At 40.0% G+C, this 24,105-nt stretch overlaps 1 protein-coding gene across 1 annotated transcript in view; it reads right to left on the reverse strand.

The window, feature by feature from the left end:
* Positions 1-1,278: 1,278 nt before the first annotated feature.
* The window catches only part of BEND4 (BEN domain containing 4), a 30,529-nt gene continuing 7,702 nt past the window's right edge, over positions 1,279-24,105 (reverse strand). The window contains exons 2-5 of the mRNA XM_062574756.1: positions 22,119-22,685; positions 9,071-9,162; positions 4,749-4,989; positions 1,279-1,496 (exon numbers count right to left, since the gene is read on the reverse strand). Coding sequence (XP_062430740.1) covers positions 1,279-1,496; positions 4,749-4,989; positions 9,071-9,162; positions 22,119-22,685 — 1,118 coding nt within the window. The remainder of the gene's footprint in view (positions 1,497-4,748; positions 4,990-9,070; positions 9,163-22,118; positions 22,686-24,105) is intronic.

A 24,105-nucleotide genomic window follows, 5' to 3' on the forward strand; every position in this document is an offset into this window, starting at 1 on the left:
GAAGTAGGGCAACCGTGGCCTGAGCGACCTGACAAGGGGAAATCGATTGAAGCAGCCTGACACAGAAAAGAAAGGGGATGGTTTCTTTGGCATTGCGTGTTTCTAGAGTGTATCAATTTTTCCAAACTTCTGGAGTGACAATGGGCTCTTAAGCCTTTTAAGATAAAAATTTTGAGTGGACTGACTTTTTTCTAAAGTTGGTATCTGCTTCCAATACTATATTCTGTTGAGAATTGCCTTCAGTTTCAGCACAGATTTGTTGTGTTTTACAGCTCTCGGTCAGTCTATATCCTATGTTAACCTGCCATACAACCAAAAGGCTAAATTAGGCTCTTCTTACACAACCCTCCCCTGAGCGCACCATGGAGCATCTGACTATTAGGACCAGCACATTGCCTGATCTCTTATTTCAAGGAATAGGTACAAACCACAAATGAAAGCAAGAACGAGGAAAGGCAATTTAAAACCTCTAAAGCTAAGTAGTACGGCAGCAGAATAGGAACAGACAAAGCAGAACTTGTCTTCTGATGGGGCAATTTGTTTTTTAGTAATCAAATTTTTAATGAAAACTGTTATGATTAACTAATCCTCTAAAAATGTAGATAAATGTAGTGTCTATGTGATATATAAAGCATTTTTTTTCTGTTAGAAGGGCCTGTTATTGTTCTGAGTCTTTGGAGGATTCTGCTGTTGACGAATGCTGCTGTTTTAGGCAGGAAGCTTAATTTCCTGGGATAGTTGGCTAAAGGATTTCCCTGAATTTTCCATCTTGTGTGGTATTTTAATGTAACCTCTATAGTTATGCTACTTTCTGTTATGAAGTGGGAGACCATTTCTTTTTTGTCACAAGCATGCAGACTTGTTCTTGTATCTCGTACTTGGGGAGAGCAAACAGCATTTAGTTGTTCCGTCCCAGAGTCCAGATCTGGGCTTGTTATCAGTAGGCAGACATGAGGGTGGCCGTTGTTTCTTTAGAAATTTTTGTAATTTTTTTTTAGTATCACGTTTCCCCTAGAACTATATGAAATGAAATTGTAGTTTCCCTTTAAGGGGGTTATGAAGGATTTGCAAATAATAGGCACTAAGAAGTCCCACAGGGTAGGTCTTGGAATGGGTTTCTTTCTGGTAACTGGGACATTATAGGATGGAGGAGCTGGAATGTGTGCTGTGTGTGTTCGACATGCTTTGGACTCTTAAATGACTTCAGGGTATATTCAACAAATAGTCTCTTCTAAGTTAAGGGGTTGCTACCGTTGTATGAGTTTCCTCTCACTGCCATCAATCGCCAGATCCATCCTGCATACCTCTATTGAAGACCTCGTCCTGTGATCCCGGATGGTCAGTCCCTTCATAATATGAGTTCCCATTGTGAAGGAAAGTCCCCACTGCGCGCCCTTGCCGAGCGTGTCCCACCGCGTCACTGAATACCTTGTTTATTTGTTCTTCGGAGGGCATCCACCAGTCAGGGTTGGAAGTACAGTGCATCCTAATGAACTCTGCAGGAAAACATGCAAGGATAAAAAAAAAAAACAAAAACAACTTGTCTTTGCAGCATATGTTCTTGCCTGGATATCAAAAGGTAACAGGAAATAAGAAACAGGGCATTACTGTTCTACTTAAGCGGAAGTAGAGCCTTATGGGAAATGCCATGATAATGCTAGTTGGACCTATTTTATTTCTGTGCATTTCTCCACATGCAATATATATTGCTGAGCTAATTATGTGATGCACAGGACCAGGAGATAAAATCTCTTCTTGCAGAAATAAAAAGAAATAATTCTAGGTGATTGCTATAATTCAAGGTGTGCGATACATGGAGAAATTAATATGAAAAGGGATGTATTTCATTTGAAACCTGCAGTGTGTTTGTACTTCATTGTGATTACTTTCCTGGATCTTTATGATCTCCCTCTGCTGGCTACTTGAACATCTGCAGACTGTAGTAGCCTTACAATGTGCCTGAAAATGTCACTTCCATTATTTCAGTCTGGTGCTCTATTCTGTTTGGAATATCTTTCATTTTAAGTCCTACTCTTTTAATCTTTCTGAATATGACACCTATTTTTCAAAGACTAAATTGGCCTTAGAAATAGCTAAATGAGATGAGAGGACTAATTTGTTCTTTTGGAGCCAAGCAGTAGTTTTCAATGCACAAGAAAATGAATTGTACTACATGTAATTTGTCTATTTAAGTAGCTACTGCTTGCATGTATAGCTATTTGTATGAGATGATTACATTTTTTATAATTTCAGATTTTTGACATGCAATATGCTAAACTTGCAGAAGGCACCTTACCAATTCTAGAGATATAAATGCTAGTCATATCTCAAAAACAGGCATATTTGGACTCTGAAATATCCAAATACAATTTTAAATTAGAGGGTGCATCTTGTTAGATATATTGGATACACTGTATCTTACATGGAACCTGAACTTCTTATTTATTTTATAACGTTAGTTATTCCCTCATGTGTTATTGAGTCTCCCAGGATATTTTTGAATTCTATTTTCTACTGTTGACAAGCCAACAGCACAATAAGTGGCATAAGGTAACTTCATGGCTGTCACAACCTCTCGAGACCAGGGAATACTGTGCTTTAACATGAGTTACCATGCCTGCAAGGTATCTCATCTGTTGGACAATTAGGACATGATTTTTGCATAGCTCCTCTAGCGGTGTATCTGCAAAAGTGATAGCTATCTTGGTTTTAGAGTCATTTCCTTGTAAATCTGCACAGGCAGTGGCAATTCCTAGCTTGTTATGTTCACATGAGGCTCCACAGACCGGTGCTTTTCTCAAAGAAATGGTTACTATGTAAAGGAGCATTGCTGTAATTTAGGCCTGCCAGGCTGTTTTAAAACAGTTCCAGACATCAGTCAGTTATAGGAATACATTTAAAATCTTTATAGAAGTTTAATCTACTCTGAGTGTGCAGAGAGAAGCAGTTTGTTCTTCCTGCTATGGTGCGAAAGCATAATTGGATGTGCTGGGAATTAGTCAGACACCAGGTACCTTGGCTTGCAAATGGGTAGGTGCCGCTATCAGACTCTTGACATTGCAGAAAGGGTAGTGTTCCCACCCAGACGCAAAAGCCCAAAGGGACAGCTATCTGTTTTGCTCTCTTGACTGGTCCACAGACACTGAGCATTTTGACTTCCTGTCTGAACTTCCAAGCAGCAAGGAAACTGGCCTTTCCCTTTCTCCCCACGGAGTGCTCCACACATTCACTGTGTTTAGTACCTCCAAGAGGAGAGCAGTAGTAAACAAAAGATCATCTGCAGGTGGCTTTATTGTTGGTCTTGGTGGGAGGCAGGGAGCAGAAAGTGGAAGGAAAGAGTATTAACTCTGTGCTTGTGCATAGATTATTAGAATAAAGCCATTTAATAAATGATTAATACGCTTGTATTAGCCTTTAGTTTCCAAGAGAACTTCTGACACCCTGAATCTTGCTTCAGACCTCTGTGCAGTACGATGTGTGCAATGTACCTTCCCTTAATATTACGCTCTGAGGTAGTGTATTACCATATAGCAGATTAACAGATGTTGAAGTTCCTGTGTAGTTAAAAAACAAAAAATAACCCCCCTCCACTAAAACTTGCTTTAATTTGTCTGTGTGTGAAAACCGAGCTCATTACCTGGTTGCATCAATATACCACAACTAAAAGTCTAATCTACATGGCTTTGCTGAATACTTCTAATCCAAATGGGCAGAGGCTCAACCTTATGTGTAACCCTTTTGGATTCCAGTTATATGAATACAAATATTTTTATCATCAGCTGACCAAAAATTTAGTTTTTTCATTACATTGCTTAGTAAAAACTTGAAGCCAGTTGTAAATAGTATTTTTACGGTTATAAAAATACTATGAATTTTTGGTTAATTAAAGAAATGCAAAACATATGAAAGCCAGACACTGAAACAAAAAGCATGTTTTTAGCTGGGCTTTGAAAAGTAGTATCTTGTATGTCCCGTTATAAAGCCCAATAATAAGTCTTTCTAAGAATTTTAGGAAACCAAAGTATGAACTGCCACTCTCTTTTGTGCAGCATCCTCACTCTTTGTCATTGTGAAATGCTCGCAAACTCCTTCTCCTTTTGTTGCTAAACATAAGGGTTTTTCTCACTGTTTTTCTCATTTTACGTTGCGTCAGTGCTCCAGAAAGTAAGTTACATCCTTGTCAATGTATTTGTATACACTTTCTATCTAATCAACCTGTAGATGTTTTGGGCCATAACAAATGTTCAAACCTATTTTGAAGCTTTTGGTAAGCTTTTGGCTCCAATGATACATTGTGGCCTTGATGTCACATATTAACTATACTTTGGGCTAAAAATATTTCTTGGGCTCATTTTGTTGTGTATCAGTGGCAAAGAATGTCATCCTGTTGTTTTCTTATAAAAAGGAGTAATCAAGATCCTGATTTACCTTCTGGGTGTTTCATGTCTACTAGTATCATGTGCTCTTGTATTTTTCCCCTGTCTTAAAAAAGCAGCCATTTTTTTTTGTCCTTATAAATTAACATATATATACATAAATATATATATATATTTATATATATATGTATGTTTACACACTCACACACACACACACACATTTATATGTGTGGAAGGTTTCTATCTGCTTGTCATTTGCCTCTGAAACCCCTCCTAGATCTGTAACTGTCAGCCAAACGCCTCTACTGAGCCAGAGCCAATGTGGTGAAATGAGATCACGTATGGTGGACACTGAGCGAAAAGATGCAGTACCTCTGAGACATGTTACTTTTACTGGATCCAGAGGACGTCTTTCAGGACCTGTCTCTCCTGACTGCACTGACCTTTTCCTTTTTCCAAGGCCGCATGAGTACTTAAGCTCATCGGTTGTGAAAACAAATCTGATGAGATAGCGAAGTAGCCGTCTTCCATCTTTCTTTGAAGAATTTACAGCCTCATCCCACTGTTTACTAGTGATGTAGACAGGATAGTTGTTCAGCAACTGCTTGCTCCCCTGAAAAAGTGAAATATTTCCATTTCATATTTTACAAGGCAAATAAGAAAAGATGTCAGTTGTAATAAAAAATATGCTTTTTAACTAGCTGAGATACTGACACACACACACTGTAGTGAATAAGCAATTGCTGTTACAGAGAATGAGTACTTCTAAAATTACATTTCCATTTTCTATACCAGAATTTGGTGAGGGACAAGGAATGCATTTTGAGAGAGTGGTTATTTATAATTTGCACTTTAACAGGCAGGCTAAAAAGTATTAAGAACCAGTGGCTGGAGATACTGTTTAAATATAACCTTTCCTCTTAATGTTTTAAAATGTATAAAAAAGGTCTTTGAAGAGAGTGATCAAACGAATCATTTCATGGCAGCTGATGGTTTACTTCAGAGATGACTTTTTTGCTCTATTTTTATTATAAATTTATTACTTCTGTAGAATACACCTGAAACCTGACAGCAGTTATGTTACTGTGAAAAATATAAAGAAAATAAATAAAGCAACTATGAAAACTAAAAGCTTCATTACTATTAATGAATGCCATATTAACTCAAATTATAGCTTTACACAAATGCCACTATGTCAGCTGGAAACAAATTTTACTTCTAACCTTCGTAATTTGTGTGCTTCAATATTCCAACATTAAATGAGTGCTGTGGGACTAATTATGGAGCTTCCTGTAACCCACACACATTTATAAGCCCTCCTTAGCCAACTGTACCTAAACAGTATTACTTTAATTCTTGCCACTGATAAAATAGTGTAGCTCAGGATAAGTCAATTAACCTAAGATGGTAGTGTTAATATTCTTATTCCCAAGCAATTAAAGTATATTTAAAAAAAAAAGAAGCCCAAACCCTCCTAGAGACTCATTCATTTTTACAGCAACTTATTTGTTGAGACATAAATCTGCAGGCTGGATTAGCAAAAGGAGCAGCTCAGGCAGGAGTTCAGCGCGGAGGAAGGGAAGGAGCATCGCGCCCTGCTCAGCCGGGGCCGGCAGCTGTGCGCCGCGCTTGCGGGCAGCTCCTCCAGAGTCACCCTCTTTGTCTGCAGATCTTCAGTGTCTGGAAACTGTTTTAAGGGATACCCTCGCCTTTTTCCATATATTTATAAAAGTCTTCTGGGAGCATGAAGTTTTCCTTGGGTATTTGCTTTTAATTTTTTTGATAAATACGTGGAAGGTTGCATTTAGCTGGGTGGTGATGATGGGGCTCATACGACTCAGGATGTCACCGCCTCTCTGGCGGGATGTTAGCATCCCTGTGCTCATGTGCTTCTTTTCGCCTCATCGTAAAGCTAGCTAGCTTGGTTTAAATTGCTGGCAGAGGCAGCTGTAAGCAAATCCCAAACCCTGCCAAGGCAGCCAAAATATGAAGGATGAGATGGGCTGTGTCCATCTGCTGGGCCCCTCTCCTCCACCCAAAGTCCAACCCTTCATTCCCACTGCTTTTAAGTCCAAGTGTTGTAATCCCTAAGGGAAAGGCCCTTTACCTACAGCTGAACCCTCTAATGTTTGAGAGTTTCCCTTCACACTATTTGTCAGCTTTCACCGCTGTCTAAGGGACGGGGTCAGTTCCTCCCTCTGCGATCACGACACAACAAGCTGCTTTAATTTATACCAGGTAAGTATGTCCCTGGGAAGCCGAAAATGTGGCTGAGGAGCTCTGCTGTGGAAAGGACGTTCTCCTTCATCCAGCTCAACTCTTCCTCTGTGAACATGGTGAGATAGGTGCTACAGAAAGCCCTTTGGTAGTATTATGTTCTTAGACTGAAGCAATATTTCCTTAGCTTGCTCCATTGAAGTGGCAAGACACAGGACCATTTGATCCCCATGTTATCATTTATTTTTTTCAGCAGCTTGCTCAGCATCACTTCTACCTAAAGTTAATAATTTTCCGACTACAGATTTCAAAGCTTACTTTTTCCCCCCTATTAAATAATAATCTAGCAAAGCAAGAACTTTTCTTATGGACACCAAAGCACGTTACAAACTCTGGTTAACTCTCGAGGCTCCTCGTCCTGCTCGGTGGGCCTGGGCCACCCATGTGCAATTCAACGCTAGCTTGTAATTGCACAGTGTAAGGCTCAAGGCCTGCTTATGTGTTTTAGGGATGGATGTTCCTGCGTGGCTTTGCTAAGTAGCAAGCTACCCTAAAAAGCTACCCTTGTGTTCAGGTGTGTTGTATTAATGGAGATACAGTCTTAAATCTGGTGCAGAAGGCCCCACATGCAAATTTAATGAGAGTTCACATTCCTATTAACTGGGGAGAGGGTAATAAAATTTGCGTAATTTCCTCAGCCCAAACTATATTATACTTCTCTTCTACTCCCACTGAAATTTAGGATATTTTCCCTCGTTCTTCTCCAAAGACATGATACAGTGTTATGATGCTCTGTTAAACAATTACTGTGTTTCTGCTGCAGACACACTTTCATTGCTTCCTCTGAAAGCAAAGCACTTCTGGACGAAAGATTCTTAGCAAATATCTGATGCAATTCGGTGCGTCCAGCAGTCATTAAACTAAAACAAACAAAAAGCCTTCCGGAAAGGAAATAAGCTGATCCTGAAAAAAGAACTGATGTACAAATGTGTTCATGCTTATATTTGTATACGATTAAGCTTATGAATAAAAGATTAGCATCTTACTATGTGTTTAATTGAATAAAAAATGTTGTCACATCATGACAAGCTATTCCATGTGGGACATTACAGAACAGCCTCATTTTTGTAGTGCTTGAAAATGTTAGTTAAGCAAAAGAAAATAATAATAAAAAGGAAAATGAAAGCTTGGAATATATTTGGGTGATAACAGCTAATGATACACATGTATTTTATACATGATATTATATATAATATATATATAATGATATTATATAATATCATACATACACATACATACACACACACACACACACACATATATTATTATATATAGTATAATGTATGTGTGTGTGTGTGTATATATATATATATATATATATATATATACACACACACATATATATGAATCTGCACAGGATAAAACTGAGTGGAGAAACAAAGTGATGCAAGCCCTGAGCTGCTGCAAGGTGTCCTCCGCGAAGCTGAGGCTATGTGAGACTTGTACCACATACAGTTTAGGTGAAGAGCAGTGCAAGGTTAGACTAGACCTATGTCTTCCCTCTTAGGCTTTTGTTTGCATGAATCATGGCCAGTGACATATATACACCAAACATTTGAAAACGTGCATGGTAAACGCCTCAAATACGCACAGTCTAAGCCAGGAAAGTCTCAATGCCAAAAGCCACCTGAGACATTTTAACAGGCCTGGGTAGAAACATGGTGGAGCAAAATTAACGTGAGTTGCACTGCAGCTGCTATCCAAATCTATATACCTATCTGCTATACAAGAGGAGGACTTAAATTTCCAGCTATTTCACTGCGGCACTTTCCGAAGTAACAAAACTGAAAAATCCCCCAATTCTTTATCTAGCATGTAACTGTCAACATCCATCCAAACACTACGAGAAGTCTCTATTATGGGTCTGTCAGTAAAATGAAGGAAATGTGTATCTCGGTTTTCACCCCTGCAGTAGACAGTATGACCCCAACTAGGCTCTAAGAGGCACCTTCCTGTCTCCGGAGCGATGGTCCCCGCTGTGCCCAGGCAGCCCCTCTGCCCCCGGCCCTTGCCGCCCCGTTTGCAGCCACCGGGACCGGGACGGCGCTCGGCAGGGCCCACTCCTTGCCTCATCTCCCAGCCCCACGCAGGGCTTTCACCAGACCAGCCCCAGTCTAAAGGCCACCCGTAAAAGCGACGTTCTTGAGGAAAGCGGAGAGAAAAATTATCCAGAACGACACAGCCGCAGCTGGCACAGTTAGAGGGCATTATACATTGCTCCATAAAGTCATCTCAGATTCGTTAGTGATGACTCTCTTCCATGTGGAGCGTTACTGTACCTAAGAATGACAGTTTCATAAAGATTTTACATAATTTTACTAAATATATTCTTCCAGCACCTACTGATTTATTTGCCTGTATGTTTTCAAAGAATTTTCAAACATAAAGATATGTAGCTTGTCTTCACTGTATACTACCTCGGTCGGATGGTCTGCTGGCTGTGGTATCGTAAGTTGGTTGTGATGCTGAAGTACAGTCTTCAAATAATCTAAAACAGTCTGGCAGGGCACTGCATGAAACAAATTGCAATTACTGTATATTAGCTATCTAGCACAAAATAGAGCAACAATATTAAATCAAGCAGTGTTCTTCAGGATCTGTTTGGTACTTTCCTGAGATTTACTTCAAATAGGAGATACTCCTCATTTTGTTTTGTGCAGTCATTTCTTTCAATAAACATAAAATAGGCGTTGTATGCTGAGAACTCTGACATCACTTTTATTTTCTGCCCACTAGTTTCAAAGCTCTTTCTAGTCTGAAATTATTACAGTTACAAATATAAATTAGGTAAGCAGTAATGATAATAAAAAACCCTGTAAATACGGTAAACAGCCCAAACCATACAAAGGAGAAAACATTTCTTAGACCTAAATCAGGCATCGATTAACATGTAAATATGCTCAAATGTTTTTGAAACTACAGTCTGATTAACTACACTGACTAGATTTAATGATTTGTATACTTCAATTTCTTTTCCCTCCCTCCTCCCAAATTTGTTACAAAACTAGGAGTTAGGCAAATTGTTTTATTGCTCTTGCTCTTGTGCTCCCTCCTTCCAGTCCCATCACCCTCCTCCTTTTTGGCAGTGGTACCAACATCCTATTCCCTTCTGCTGAGGTGACAGGTTAATTAGGGCTGATTCAGTTATGGGTCTCTCTTAAGCAGATGCTGCCATATCCCTGATTAACTCTGGAGTATTTCTGCGATACTGTACTTTTCTCCTGAGCCTGAAATGTAGTAGGAGAATTAAACAGGTATTAACACAACATTAAGATAGACTTTTGACTAAATGAGCATCATTTTTAAGGTACCTTGTCAATCTTACAATTTCTATGGGTTGTTTTTGTAAAATGCTTGAGATCTTCCTAACTTCAGCTAAGAAATCCAGAAAAAAAATTTCAGTGTTCCTTCTTTTTTATTTTTTGGAATTCAGCCTTTACAGCTGTAAAAATCCAGTATTTTTGGGCTGTTTTTGTCTTAAACTGGCAATCAAAAAGAAAGCACTCAAATCGCTGAAAATGTGTTAAGGTAGGATATTAATTTGCAGTGCTCTTCCCCAGATATTTGCACTGTTTCTTGGGCATACTGTGCAGAGTAACTGTGACCCTGTCTAGGTACTTCACTCTGTTTTGCATGTGGACTAAGTGCTATGATGTTTAGTTGGCCAGATATGCAAGTCAGCGCAGAATGCCAGATATGGATAAATTCCTTCATCATTTCACCACACACTGCAAAGACCATCCATGTATTTGCTCCTGCTTCATTTGATATCTACTTTGCTGTATGAGGTTACAAGGTTGTGGATTAGAAAAAAGTTAGTATGTCAAGTACTGGCTTAATTGCTTATAGGTAGGCCTGTGCAGTGCCTCAGACGTGTAGTTGCTACACAGCGACATTGCTGCAGTACCTGAGCAGGGGAGCATGGATGACTTTTTTGCAGGGGGGGAAAAAAAAGCGCACTTCTAAGTGTCATCAGATGGTTTTAGAAAATGTTTCAATTTTGAAAAAGTCAGAGGGTTATTCAAGTTCAATAATCTCACCAACATATTCTATAACCTTCTTGTAATGAGAATTGCATTTTTAGCATATAGCAGAAATCAAAACATTCAATCGATACAGCAAGTTCCTAGGTAGAATAAAAGAGACAAATGTAATAACCTCAGGAAATGTTTGAGAGCACTGGACGTTTGGAGGAGGTGTTTGCGTCAGGAGAAGATTTTGCTTTTTTTCCAATGTTATATACAGGAAAGGTCATGGGGGAAGAATTCTTTTTTTCCAAGTCTGAAGGATGAGATCATATTTTGGGAACCTTTTTTTGGGGAACAAAATTACACATTTTGTCAGAACAAGCAAGTCTCTGTGGCCAGTACCCTGCACCATCTGACTGTCACAGGGAATTGGATGAACTTGCCTGGAGAGCCTCGTCTGAGAAGGATGGGGATTCGGCCGACAAAGGCTGATTTTCTTCAGCACACGGTGCTCACCATAATGATGATGATAGGGACAAACTACACCAGTGCTATTCAAGCCCCTGCTGAAAATAAATAAAATGCTAACTGAGGGTGTAGACTGGGCAGCTGGAAAAAGCTCTGTCCGATGATCCTGCTGATTAGCATTAGGTTGGAGGTGCATTGTGCTAGTAGAAGCTCTGTGAGTGCAAATGGAAATTGTGCCCTACTCAAAATATCCAATTTGGAGTGTGCTTTGTATTTTTGTATGTGTTTGCTGTGTGATGTGGCCAACATAAGATTAAACTGGGAATGTCATCATGTTCCCCGTTACTCTGGGAATTATAATGTTACTCTGTTATTAGCCTGGTTTTCAGGGAAGAGGCTCATAGATGAGCAAGGCTCACTGTCCTGGACAACGTCAGAGTCTCTGTGCTGAGGTTCTCATAAACTCCTGGTCAGGTGGAAGTTAGTGTGGGCAACCTTGATCTCCTTGTACCTTCTTGGAGGTGAAATAATGATGGGAAAGGCCATGACAGGTGACTATACTGTTGCTTGAAAGAAAAGATGCCTGATACTTGCACACGGAGGATAGCTGAGAGCTTCTCAATTATCCCTTTCTTGCTGTTAGAAAACACTGTCCTATCTAAATATGACACTTCCACTTAGCAAGCTTATTGAACACACAGTTGCTGAAGCATCAACAACACCTGGAAGCTTGGGAGTTCTTTGGTCCTCACGAACCTGGGTTCAAAAGAGTTTTTTAAGTTTGCCTTTGCTTTTCTGGTTATTTCTATCACAAAAGTACCTGCTGATGATAGCTGTCAGCCATCTTTGGTACCATTCATTACCTGTAATTACGTGGCGCAATGTGAGGCACTGAAAGAGTGCAAAATATAATGTGTCATAAATTTCCAATTTTAGGATCTGATCTTACAGATCAGGGTGATCTTTTACCGCTATAGGTAATTTCACCAGACTTTTCAAAAGTGTATTTACCTATGTTCTTCTAAAGGGAAAGGGCACAAGCAAGGAGACAACAGAAAACTATTTAGCCTCTTGTGTTCCCAGCACATGAGTTCTACTTTAGCTATATCCAGATGATAAAATGCTGGTGCTTTCTCATTACTAGCCAGAAATATGAAGGAAACAAAAGATAGCTGAAGCTTATTACACGTCCTCTTCATAAAAACAATAATGTTTCAGGCACAAAAATGTATGATTTTTATATCATTCTAATCATTGGAGCACATTTTGAGGACTTTTAACTCATAAAACCTGCATGCATCACACAAGCTATTGGGTACAAATAACCTCAACCTTTCAGAGAACAGACGCTATTTGCAAAGTTAGGCTTCTTGGACTGCTGTATCAACAGAACCCTAAAGGAAATCACCAAAAGGCCAGCTCAAGGCCTGAGCGCCAAAGCTCTAGTTTTGCATCTGTGTCCATCTTACGGTTCTCCAAATGTTCTCATTGCTGAGACATAAGTGGAACTGTTTCCTCCAAAGCCTGTAGCACATACAACTTTCTAAGAGCCTATGGCTCCCAAATGGAAGTGTGAATAATCATTTAAACCTACTTGCTTATGTATTTTGCTTTGATGTGATCACTAGGGAGTTAAGATCATGACCTAGAGAGCTGATTCTCTGCGTGCTTATGCATATACCCACTATCAATGACACTAACAACAGGGATCCCTGCTTGCTGTAACCAATGGAAAAGATGCTAATTTAGAAATAACAGTTGCCTGCTATGATTTAACAGAAACCCTGAAGGCAGGTGGTGAGTTTCCACGGTCTTTATTTTCTAACTGAGAGTGTAAATGTCAGTGACTCAGAGAAGGTACTGAAAGTGGCAAAGTCATCTAGCCCACAGGAAGCGAAAAAAGGGGGGGTCTTCAAGTAAGCTAAGTGGAGAGAACAAGATAATTCAGACCATTTTGTATGCTCGGGGAAAGCTGGTCATGCTCAGATGCTAAGCAGTGAATAAACAGGACATGCACAAGAGGTGGCAGGTCTTCATTGCTTGTTGATCAGTTTTAAGACTTCATTGCTATTCTAGGCGGTAAACATTTTCTATTATATGCTGTAATAAGTGTTTCTTTGGCAAAGCATGTTATGGTTTTCTCTGTGGAATATCGTAATTTCTAATAAATAGTTGAATGGTATGTTTCCTACAAACTGTGCTGATTACAAAAGCTAGGGTGTGATCTGCTAGCCTGTCCTCCTGCTCTGCACAGCACCGAAACTCCCTACATTAAATCCTCCTTACACCAGGCTCTAACAACCAGCAAAACTCAAGTCACCATTTCCCAGTGAGGCTGGCTATTCCCTTAGCTAGTTGTGTGTACTGTTCCTCCCTTAAAAAGGTAAGCCTTATTTCCAGTCTGCCTGTGCATCTTTTAATTTTCCTGGATGACAAAAGGACTGGTTACGTACCTATAGTCAGTGGTCAAATCATCTCTCAGTCTTGGCTTTAAGCTAAACAACTTAATTTCTCTCTCTTTCTAGGCAAGTTTCCCAGGCCATTGCTGCTATCTGTGGTTCTTGGCTGAACATTTCCGAGTTTAACGCTAACCTTCCTGAGTTGCTGAGCTCGTGTGTGGGCATCTGTATCCAGTAATAGGCCTGTCAGTGCTAAAAGCAGAGTCTCTATACCCACCTCCATCCAAAGTCACACTAGCCTTTCCGGCCACACTGTGCAGCAATATTCAGCCAGACATCTACCGCATCTTCCAAATCTTTCTCTGCTTCCCAGTGGCTGAAACTGGATAAAGCCTACGGTCTTTGTGCCTAAATAATTACACTGGGTTGTATCATGTGCACAGTTTTTGAGTTTATAACCTGTCAACTTCCTCACTCACTGCTATCTCTAGCATCTCTAAACTCTTAGCAATGATTTTGTATTTTCTTTCAGGACACAGATGAAAATATTAAAAACATAGGCTATGAACAGCGCCACAGAGGATCCCTCTAGAAATTCGGCTGCCTCACAGCAATTTACTATTTACTTTTTTTTTTTCACTTTTATCACTCCTTGTTTCTGTTCATAGTGTTATATAACACCTTGAATACCTCCACAACACTTTCATCAACCAAACTTTTCATCTCATCAAAACTATAATTTGGCAAGATGTTGACTGGTCCTAATTCCACTATTCTCATTTGATATTCTATTACTGAATCCTGGATAAGCTGTGCAGTTTTTTTTTTTCTGTGATCAGTATCAGGCCAACAGACCTACAGTTGTCTGGGCCATCTCATGTATCCTTTTACAAACACCTGATACAATATTTGCAGCTTTCAGGCTTTGGGAGCACCCCAAATATCCCCAAACTTAATGAATATCATAGTTAGGGCCCTTTCCCTCTACTTCCATTTTGTTTTAGCTCCTAAAGTGAGGTGTCCTAATCTCTTGATCTTTAAAACACCACGCGTCGGTAGCAGCCGCCTAATGTTCTTGCTGAGATGCCAACGTTTGCTCAGTGGTGCAGAGCTGGTGTGCCCACGCGGTGTCAATGCCCCACGGCTTGCCCTGCGGCTGGTGGTCTCTGAACAGCTCTTGAACAGTTTCGTCTCACAACCTGAACTGTACGGGCCTGATCTGAAATCAGCATCTGCTCGCCATTTCTAAAAACAGCGGCAATTTTGGTGCTGACTCACAAGCTCTTCAGCTCTCCCTCTGCCTCGGATTGTCTGGGCGGAGGCAGCAGTAGACAGCTGGGGTTGCAGACCCAGCTGAAGCTGCTATTCAGTGTGTGTTAACGCCCAGAGCTAACTGCGGAAAATGAAATATTTCTTCCTGATTACCATCATCGACATATGGTGGCATGACTGCATCATTTGACTCTTCCTGAGCATGAGAACAGAAGTATTTACTGAACAAGTCCATATTATGGGCAAAATCTACCATTTCCATCCAGTAATGGACCAGTATCAGTATTAGGACTCCTTTTATTTCTTTTAATTTGCCTGGGAAAGAATGCATTGGATCAATCCTAACGCCGCTGCCCACAGAATGCTCCAAATGTTCTTTTGTTCCCATTTTATTTTTTACTGCTCCCTAACTTCTGATTTTTATTGAATTCTGTCAACTTCCCCTTTCCTTCACTTGGTATGTTTGAAATTGCTCCTCACTTTCCCTCTAAGCTCATTGTTTTCATAACCCACATGATTCCTCCTCTCCTTGACATCTTTTTTGGGCCTTCACTAAAACCTTTTTAAATGATTCTCAGTTATCACTCACTCTTATTTTCTTTATTTCCTTCAGCTCTGATAACTGTTTTTGATTTTATGAAACCAGCTTTTTGTAAAGTACCAAGAATACTTGTATTATTGGTTTGGGCTGAACTCTTTTTGCTTGTTATAAATGTAACAGAGTCATGATCACTTGTATTGATATCGGTCAAAACGAGGATATCCCCCCCCCCAAATAAGGCCTTCACTGCAGTACGCTCAAGGTCTGGTTATGCTGCCGTAACAGAGAGTGGTAAATGAAGAGACACTTGAGCTTGCTTTAAATGAGGTACCCAGCCGCTCCATGAAACTGCCTGTTGCCCGCTCAGCCTGACAGTTGCTGGGTAAAGAGCTGTACAGCACTGCGACGTGTCCTCCTCCTCCTCCTCCCTGTGACCTTGAGCAATTCTTCCTTCAAGTTCATTTTAGGGCCATTCTAAACTGAGGCTTGACTGCCAAAAAGATGTAACAAATAATACAGAGCCTGTTGATGAAAAAGGTGGTAGTGCGAATTTCTTATACTATAAACTGAGACCCTGCTCTGGCTGAGATTTGGACAAGCGGGCGGAATAGCATGGCTTCTACCGTGTTAGCTCACGCACTCATTTATTTCAATAGTGAGTTGAAAGCTAGCTAAAGTTGCATGGACAGCCTGTGAGGAGAACTTGTTGGGATGTGGTGAGGTGGAAAAAGGAGAGGAGCAAGGAGAGACAAGGGTAAAGATAGAGAAAAAGGCCCTTTACTCACTAAAGAATAACTGATCTGAGTGTTCAAGACCTGACAAATTCGGATTTTTATAATTTGATGGTAAACCAAAACCAGCACACATTTTGACAGAAAGCAGCCAGCGGAAAGCTGAGAGCAGAGGAATCAACGCTATGCACAAAGGGGCACTAAAGACCGGCTAAACTGACCTACCATGGCTGCCAAAAGCAGGATGGGAAAAAAATGATAGCAAAATATCCCTTTATTTTAAAAAATGTTTATCTCTGTTGTGCTTTCCAGGTGGAATGCAAAACCTTTTTACTTCTGTAAATCTGTATTGAAAACTCTTTTTTTTCTTTTCCCTTAATTTCCTCGTGCAAAGCATTTCTTCCAGGAAGAAGAATGTGCCCCTTCCGTATGCCCCTGGGATATAAACCTCCGCCAAACCAATAATAGAGGGGAAAAAAAAGACAAAAGAAGGCAGCTGTGCACTTCTCCCAGCTCAGGAATGCTGCCACATGCTTCTGTGGCTTTTACTTCTGTGCAAGTTTCTTCACATTCCTTCTGCCTAGCGGAAGCTGCCTCTTCTTGTCCTTGAAGTCTCGCTTTCAGTTGTAAAGACTTCAGGACAGGGACTTCGCCTACAAAACTCTACATACATTTATATTCCTAATAAGTCATAATGAAACGAAGGAGCCCACGATGAGTAGGGGCAGTAGTTTGTGTCACTAAAATGCTAACTGCTGACCCGTAAAACACAAACCAAATTTGAGACAGATTTCTCCAGGGCTTCCTCAGTCTAGCAAGGTTGAATCAGAATTTTCTACAAAATTCCCAAGAGCTTTCATTCCCCAAGGCATTTAACAAAAACTTTCCGATACAAGTTCTCACACAGATTTTTACAAGGCCAAATCTAAAACTAAAGCTGTGTTACACCATGCCAATTCACAGGGGCTGTCTTGCAGAACAGCCCTGGTAAAGCACTTGGTGACTGCACAGGCTCCCTTACAGCCTCCTCTTTGAAGCTGAACAGCAGAGCAAGGCCAGAGATCAGACCAAAACATCCAGAACATCAAGGGAAACCAAAGGACGAGTGAAATGTGAACATCAAGAAAAAGAGGGGGAAAAAAAGACATGAAAAAAATCTTTGTCATAACCCTTGATGGCTGCTTTATCTATGCTGTTGCTGGAGTAGGATCTCTGGAGATGTAATGCTCCAAAAACATAAAGGACAGGATTTGTAGGGGAATACTTTTATTAGCTTGTCTGATATGGCCAGGAAAAAAACAGTCAAGCCTTGGGCACACAAGCCCTTCTGGAACACTTTGACTTTTTCAATTACATTGATATTAACTCTATCTGCAAATCCCACTTGCTTCTACTTCTAGCCAGCACCCACCTCTTCTCTTTATGTTATCATCTCTCTAGATTTCATTTTTTTCTTCATCTCCAACCTTCCTATGCTGGGATATTTTTTTGCTGCTGGGCCCATAAGGTCACTACAACTACCATGTTAACCATCCACTGCCTTCTCTTACTTTTTTGCACCCATTTGGTATTCTCAGGCTGGTTTGCCTGAAATCATGCAGCAAAGCGCAGAGCACCAGGAGGCAAAACCTCACTCATGACTCCAGGCCTTTGCTTCAACCACTGGGAAATATTTTCTCCCTTTCAGGCCTGCACCTGTGAGAAAATCACAGTGGCAGAATCAGAGGAGTACTGCACAAGGTTCTTACATAGCATCTGGTCTAGATGCAAGTCTTACATGCAGTTTCACAAATAACTCTTTAATTTTACCTAGTGGGAATGCCCCAAAACCCTAATAATTCTTGAACGGAGGAGAGAGATTAGGTCACATTTTCTTCCTCCTATAGATGGAATTACTTTGCTCTGTTCTTTAAGATCTCAAAAATTTAAAGAGCCAAATTCCTTCCAGGAGTGATCTGATTTTATTTAACAAACCAAAACAAAACAACACACTGAATGAAAATGTTTCTCTTTTTTTCAGTTGAAATGAAATCTGAGAATGTTTAGTCAATGCATTTGCCTAAAAGAAATAAGAGGGAAAACTGCACAAATTCCAAACTGCCACATTGCTCCAAAACAAAAGCACTGAAATATGATTTTTTTCTTCATTTATTCCATATCTGAAACAATTGTGATTTCACACAAATTGATGCATTGTTTCCATCAAATCAAATGGGTATTTTTTGAGGAAAAAATACAAGAAACAAAACTTATGCAGTATTTCACCCATGTAATTATTTTTCTCCAGTGGTGATGTGCCAAAGAGTGGTATAGCCATTTGGCTATAGCCAAAAAGATATTACAACACTGGAGGGCTTCTATAACTGCATCAGAGGGCCACAGGGAGGAGTGCTGATAACAGAAAAAACTTATTTTTTGTGTCCAAAAGATGCAGGAGTATCCATCTTTCCTCTGTAATATTTGTTACAAAAATGTCATTGCCTTTACATTTCGTCAGAAAACACTCTTCTTCCTGGCATTCTTTTTGTGAGCAATGCAAATGTTGTTTTGCAAGGCTACAGTTAGAGCTGTACTGTGGTAGCTATTTTTAGAATGCAAACTCTCATGGATTTTAAATGGGCCTTTGCATATGGAAAGTGAAAAAATGCTAAGTATTTCAGGAAGAAAAGACAAAATGATTCAGAGACAGTTATAGAACAGAAGGGACGGGCTGGTACTTTTATCATGTTTATCGAGTTGCTACAGGCAGCCTCCAGCTCTTGGGTTGAGGGCACTGTGTGCATTTCCTACTCTCCCCAAAGAGCCTAACGGAGCTGCTCTCACAAGGTGAAAGGCAAAAACCACGAAGCCAACAACCCCCTCTTCCAGCAACTTGAAAGGACAGTGTAACAGCCTCCATGCTAATCTGGTGGCCTTTAAAGCCATTCTCCTCCGCATTAATCACGCAGACTGAGATGTATGACCAAGCAGGGAAGGAAGTTTTTGCATTCACTGAGGCTAGTCTCACATTACCAATGGGGACGAACAATACCAAAATCCTCTGATGTGGCCTTCTGGTGTCCCTCACGAGGCCTGCAAAAGTTGCCTTGATCAGCAAAAGTGCTCCGGGCAGAGAATCAGCATTGTACCTCTTTACACACAGAGTTGGGTGTTTCAAGTCAAAAGGAAATTTGTGGCAACTTCTCTGGAACCACACCAGAGTAAAATCACCTTTTTAGACAAAAAAAAAAAAAAAAAAAAAATCATACACCTCCTTTACTCCATTACCTGATTTTTGACTAAACTTGCTCAGTGGCAGCTGCAGGGACTAACCGAGGAGCTCAGACATGTCCTAGCATGTAGCAATAGCAGAATGGCAGCCTCTGTGGTCCTTAATGTTTCCTCAAACATTTGGTTCATTCTAGTCCTATATATATATATGTATTTTACCTAAACAGCAATGGATACATTTCATGATGATGTTATGCTAGCTAACAAAGTCTTATATCCTCGTATATTTATTTTAGATATTTCTGTTTCCACTGATATGCCACTGACAAGGTGTTTTATCATTCCTAGATACTGAAAAGGGACTATATTTATGTAACTTTATCCTCTTTTAAAGTAAGATGAAGTGTAATTGTGATGACCCAGGTAAATACTGTCTGCTTAGCCTGGCATTAATCCTGGCAAAATACAGGAGATCACACATGGGATTCAACTGACTAAGAACTAAAGAATATGAACATAATTAATGCCAGTCAAAATGGCTTTATGGAAAGTCAATCTTGTCAAACTAACCTGATGAGATTACAGGTCGCTCTTTGATGATATTACAGGTTTGACTGATAAAAGTTTAGTTGAATAGATGTAACATACCCAGACTTCTGAAAGGCATTTAACTTACTATGACTGTGTCACTCTGATTGTAAAAGCAGCAATACACAACACCAGTAGACTGTAACATTCATTGACTAAGAACCTGCTACTGTCATCTCAAGTCTTTGTCAATGGAGGATCTTCATGAGCAGAAGACATCCTAGCAGCAGTCTACAAGGTCTAGGATACCAGGACTGGATGATCCAAAAATTGTTGATCCAGCAAATAATGGGAAAACAGGGCAGTCAAAGCAATCTGAATCACTTAGTAGCTTAATACAGCCAAATACAAAGTTACTTGTTTAGGGAAAAATGCACACAGAACAAGAAACTGTTTTCTGGGAGCTGTCTGGAGACTTGTGCTGTCGCACAACCTACGGCCAAATAAACAGGGCAGCAGTGAGTAGGAACAAAGAGACTATTCACTTTCAGTCAGGCAGACATGAACATATTACATGTATTGCCAGTGTCCAAATTTTAAAGAAATGAGCAGAGAGGAGAAAACTCATCTGGGGAGGTTTAAACAGCTCGTTTGCTTAGTTTATCTAAAGAGGGAAATTAAGTCAGCTTTCAGTATGAAAGTACCTTTATTCAAAAAAAGTACTTGGTATTAAATAGCACTCCATTTAGTGAAGCAATGCATAAAAATCAACAGGTAAGAGCTGATTTCAAATAATCAGACAGGGTATCAGGCACTCATTTTTAACAACGTGATTAATCACAGGAGTCAACTGTCAGGGAAAGCTGTAGATCTACTGCTTCTCAGAATCTTAGAGACTTTCTGGGATATTATTTAGTTAAACGTAAGTTGTGCTTTAGTCAATGTCAGAGAGAAGTTATGGACTCTATAGAGATCACTGGATGAAAGCTGTAGGTCAAATTATAGACCTTAATGATCATTTTTGGTCTTGTATTTCTGAAACTACGCCTCAACAGGAGATGAAGTCCAAGGGATTCCCCTTGTCATACAGTGCTTCCATGTGGTATATGAATCCATAAATGTCCACTGTGTACGAATTATGGGGACTTGAGATTTTTGGAGGCAGTTCTGGGTTTTCTCTGCCCTGGACAATGTCAGTTATGAGATTTGCTGGTAGTAGCTACAGACCAGTACACAAAAGAACAACCCCACGTAATACAAATAAATAATAACAGAACATCAATAGCTGGGGAGAAGAATGGTGAAAACTCCTCTCCCTTTCCTAATTCCTTTTTGCTCAGATTTTGAAACTGCATCTGCATTTTCAGACAGCAGTTTATTGCTGTCTTTTTCCTCTCCACATAGCTAGCAGCTTTGGAATATTTTCTCTCACTTGCAGTCCAGCTAAATTATCTATGCTTTTCTCTCATCTAGGGATTAGTTCAATGAACTTTGCATGGTGCTGACTTAAGCGTTTCAAATTTTAGCTAGCAATGTTGCAACTCCCTAGTGTGTATAGATATGTCAGAAAAAAAGTGTATTTTATACCTGTTTATTTTATCTTTACTAATCTCCAATTGCTTTTAGTATTACTATTTGAGTGCATTTTTGCCTGTGCTTAAACTCAAGAGGATAGGGGGTCAAGACACTTTGTTCTCATCTGATACCACTCTTTGAATATCTCAGCGCCTCTCAATGATGGAAGTCTCTTGTTTAAAGGGGTGTGGAAGGATTTTTTTATAGAGGGTTTTTCTACTAGGTACGATATTCTGCTTCGTTCTCCCCCTTAAAGTGACCATTGAACTGGAGAAGTTGTTGTGGAGCCTTTCCTAGATTTTACTTGAGAGGAGATTTATGCTTTCCACTGAGCTAAGAGAGGTTTAAGAAACACTTCAAGATAAAAATCCATTTTGTTAGAAGTATGGACATAACTTCGAATAGTTTCTTTAAGAAACCAAAACGGACCCCGAAAAAGGAATTAGGTTTGTAGCTGCAACATCACAGATAGTTAGGCAGAAAAGTTTAAGTTTCAGATTACTATGACAAACTGATAGTTTGGGACTTGTGATTGCAAGTACACGTATGTCCTGAACACAGCTCATGAGCCTAGGATTCACAATTCATACGGATGAGTATCAGCAGGTAATTTTCTGCTGGGCTCAGTCATCGGAATTTTGGTCGAAGACAAGTTCCAGTGTTCAATAACCATGACCACAACCTTTAATAAAATGACTAGAACTTACAACAATCTATTACCCAAACTATGTTTATCACTGACTGAAAACATGATATGGCAGGGGATTATTTACCTGGAATGCTCTCCAATTTTCTACGAAGTTCCTCATTTTCTTGTTGCAATGAAATTACCTCCTGCTCTAGCTCTTGACAGCGAGGGCAGTAACCTTCTTCCTCTTCCTCCTCTTCCTCTTCTGGAAGTGTAGAAGATGATGGGTGGCCATGAGATTCAGAAGTTGCTGGAGATGTCCATCCACCTAAAGTGTGTACTGGAGAGGTTGAAAGCGGATCCACATCTGCCAAATGGGTAAAATCATTTACCGATGAGGTGTTCTGAGAAGCGAAGCTCCCAGAAAGCAAATAGTTCTGAAGGGAATCAGTAAAAACTCTCAGAAAGGCTGAGGTTTGTTGTTTCTTTTGCATATACTGCATCTCTATGTCTAAAATGTCTGATGTCTGACTATGAACCATTTTCCCAAGCTGACATTGCTCTTGTCTTTCGCTATAATTTGGATTTTCCTGCTTTATACAAGAAATCATGGACTGAGAGTGATTGTTGTCCAGTAGTTTTCCACCACAATTTAAAAGACTCAGAACTCGGCTGCACTGCTGGGCAAAGGCATCCAGAATCATACGACTCTCTGAAACAAAAGAAAAGATGAATCACAGAAACCTAATGCAAAAGGTTATGCCAGGCAGTAGCAGCTAGATGACTGTACACAACCATTTACAGTAGCATGCATCTTATTTTTGAACACATGAAAATTATGGCTTCTGCTTTAATACTTCTGCAACACTGTGATTTAAAACAATCCTGACTTTGTTTCTATTTTGAGAGTGCCCTTGTGCCCTTGCTGTTAATCAGAAATGCATTGTGATGATAGTCACTGCTTAGTGCCATGTTCTTTCAGCGGGATTAAGACAGGAAAACAGGGAAGAAAATACAAATTCCCTTCAATTTGCCACAAGCCAAAGTTCAAGTAAGTATTGCTTCTAATGCCAGTTTCAAGCTGCTTGTGGGCATTGCATGTGCATGTTTGCAGGATTTTATACTGCACTGTCTTCCTATGCCCTGTTGTCTACTTCTCTCCAGTAAAGCTCCCAAGCTTCGGTTTTCTTCCCTTTCATCTTTACTATATGCTTGATACTGGGCCACTCCACATGAACCCAATTTTGGAGGATAGAGGGTCAATACACTTTGTTCTCATCTGATACCACTCTTTGAATATCCTCTTTTCCATTTGCTCTAACTGCTTAACAGGCCCAGGTTTCACTGGCTCAAGAAGAATGAGTGCAGGACCCTCTTCTGAAACCAAGGCAAGGCATCAAACGTACAACATGAAACTCTTCTGGTGACAGGCACAATTTATCTATGCTGTTGGCTTCTTGTGAATTTATGGACAGGCCAGTATCATAGTGGTGTGTAGTGCAGAGTTCTTCAGGCTACTGTAAGATGATCAGGAAACTATACGTGGTGCTATGCAGCAGCTTCTGGAAGTAGCGGCTCAGTTTTGGAAGCACTATAAACCTGTGATGCAGCACCTAGTCGGACCTGCCTTTGATAACAGGAGGTGCCAAATATCAGGGAACAACAGTAACTGTAACTACAATCTAAATGTAAATAGCAGGATGGTTTAATTGTCACAATGTCTACGTATGCAGAGTCAAACTGTCCTGAACAGTCAACTCAACATGTAAAATGACCAAAATACCTGATTTATGCTAAGATTAGACTCTCCGATAACAGTAATGCCTTTAAAAAACTTGTTTACAATGTATTTATAGCTGAGTCCCTCTAGGTGTTTAAAAAGATGTAACTAACATTTTGTGTAAGATCAAAAAAAAAACCAGACTGGTTTAAGTGCTGCCAGTTTTGGAGAGCTCTTCTCAGGCTTGTTTTTAGAAACAAGCACCTTTGCTTTTGAAAAGGCAACCAACTACAGAAGCATCCCCAACCTTCACTTATGTTAGTTTGACTGTTCAAGATGAAAACATGGCCTCATCACACAGATAATATGTAAAGAACAGAGGCTTTCAGAATCTGGTTCCTTATGAGGTGGC

Source organism: Rhea pennata, chromosome 4 (assembly GCF_028389875.1).
Source record: "Rhea pennata isolate bPtePen1 chromosome 4, bPtePen1.pri, whole genome shotgun sequence".
Taxonomy (NCBI): Eukaryota; Metazoa; Chordata; class Aves; order Rheiformes; family Rheidae; genus Rhea; species Rhea pennata.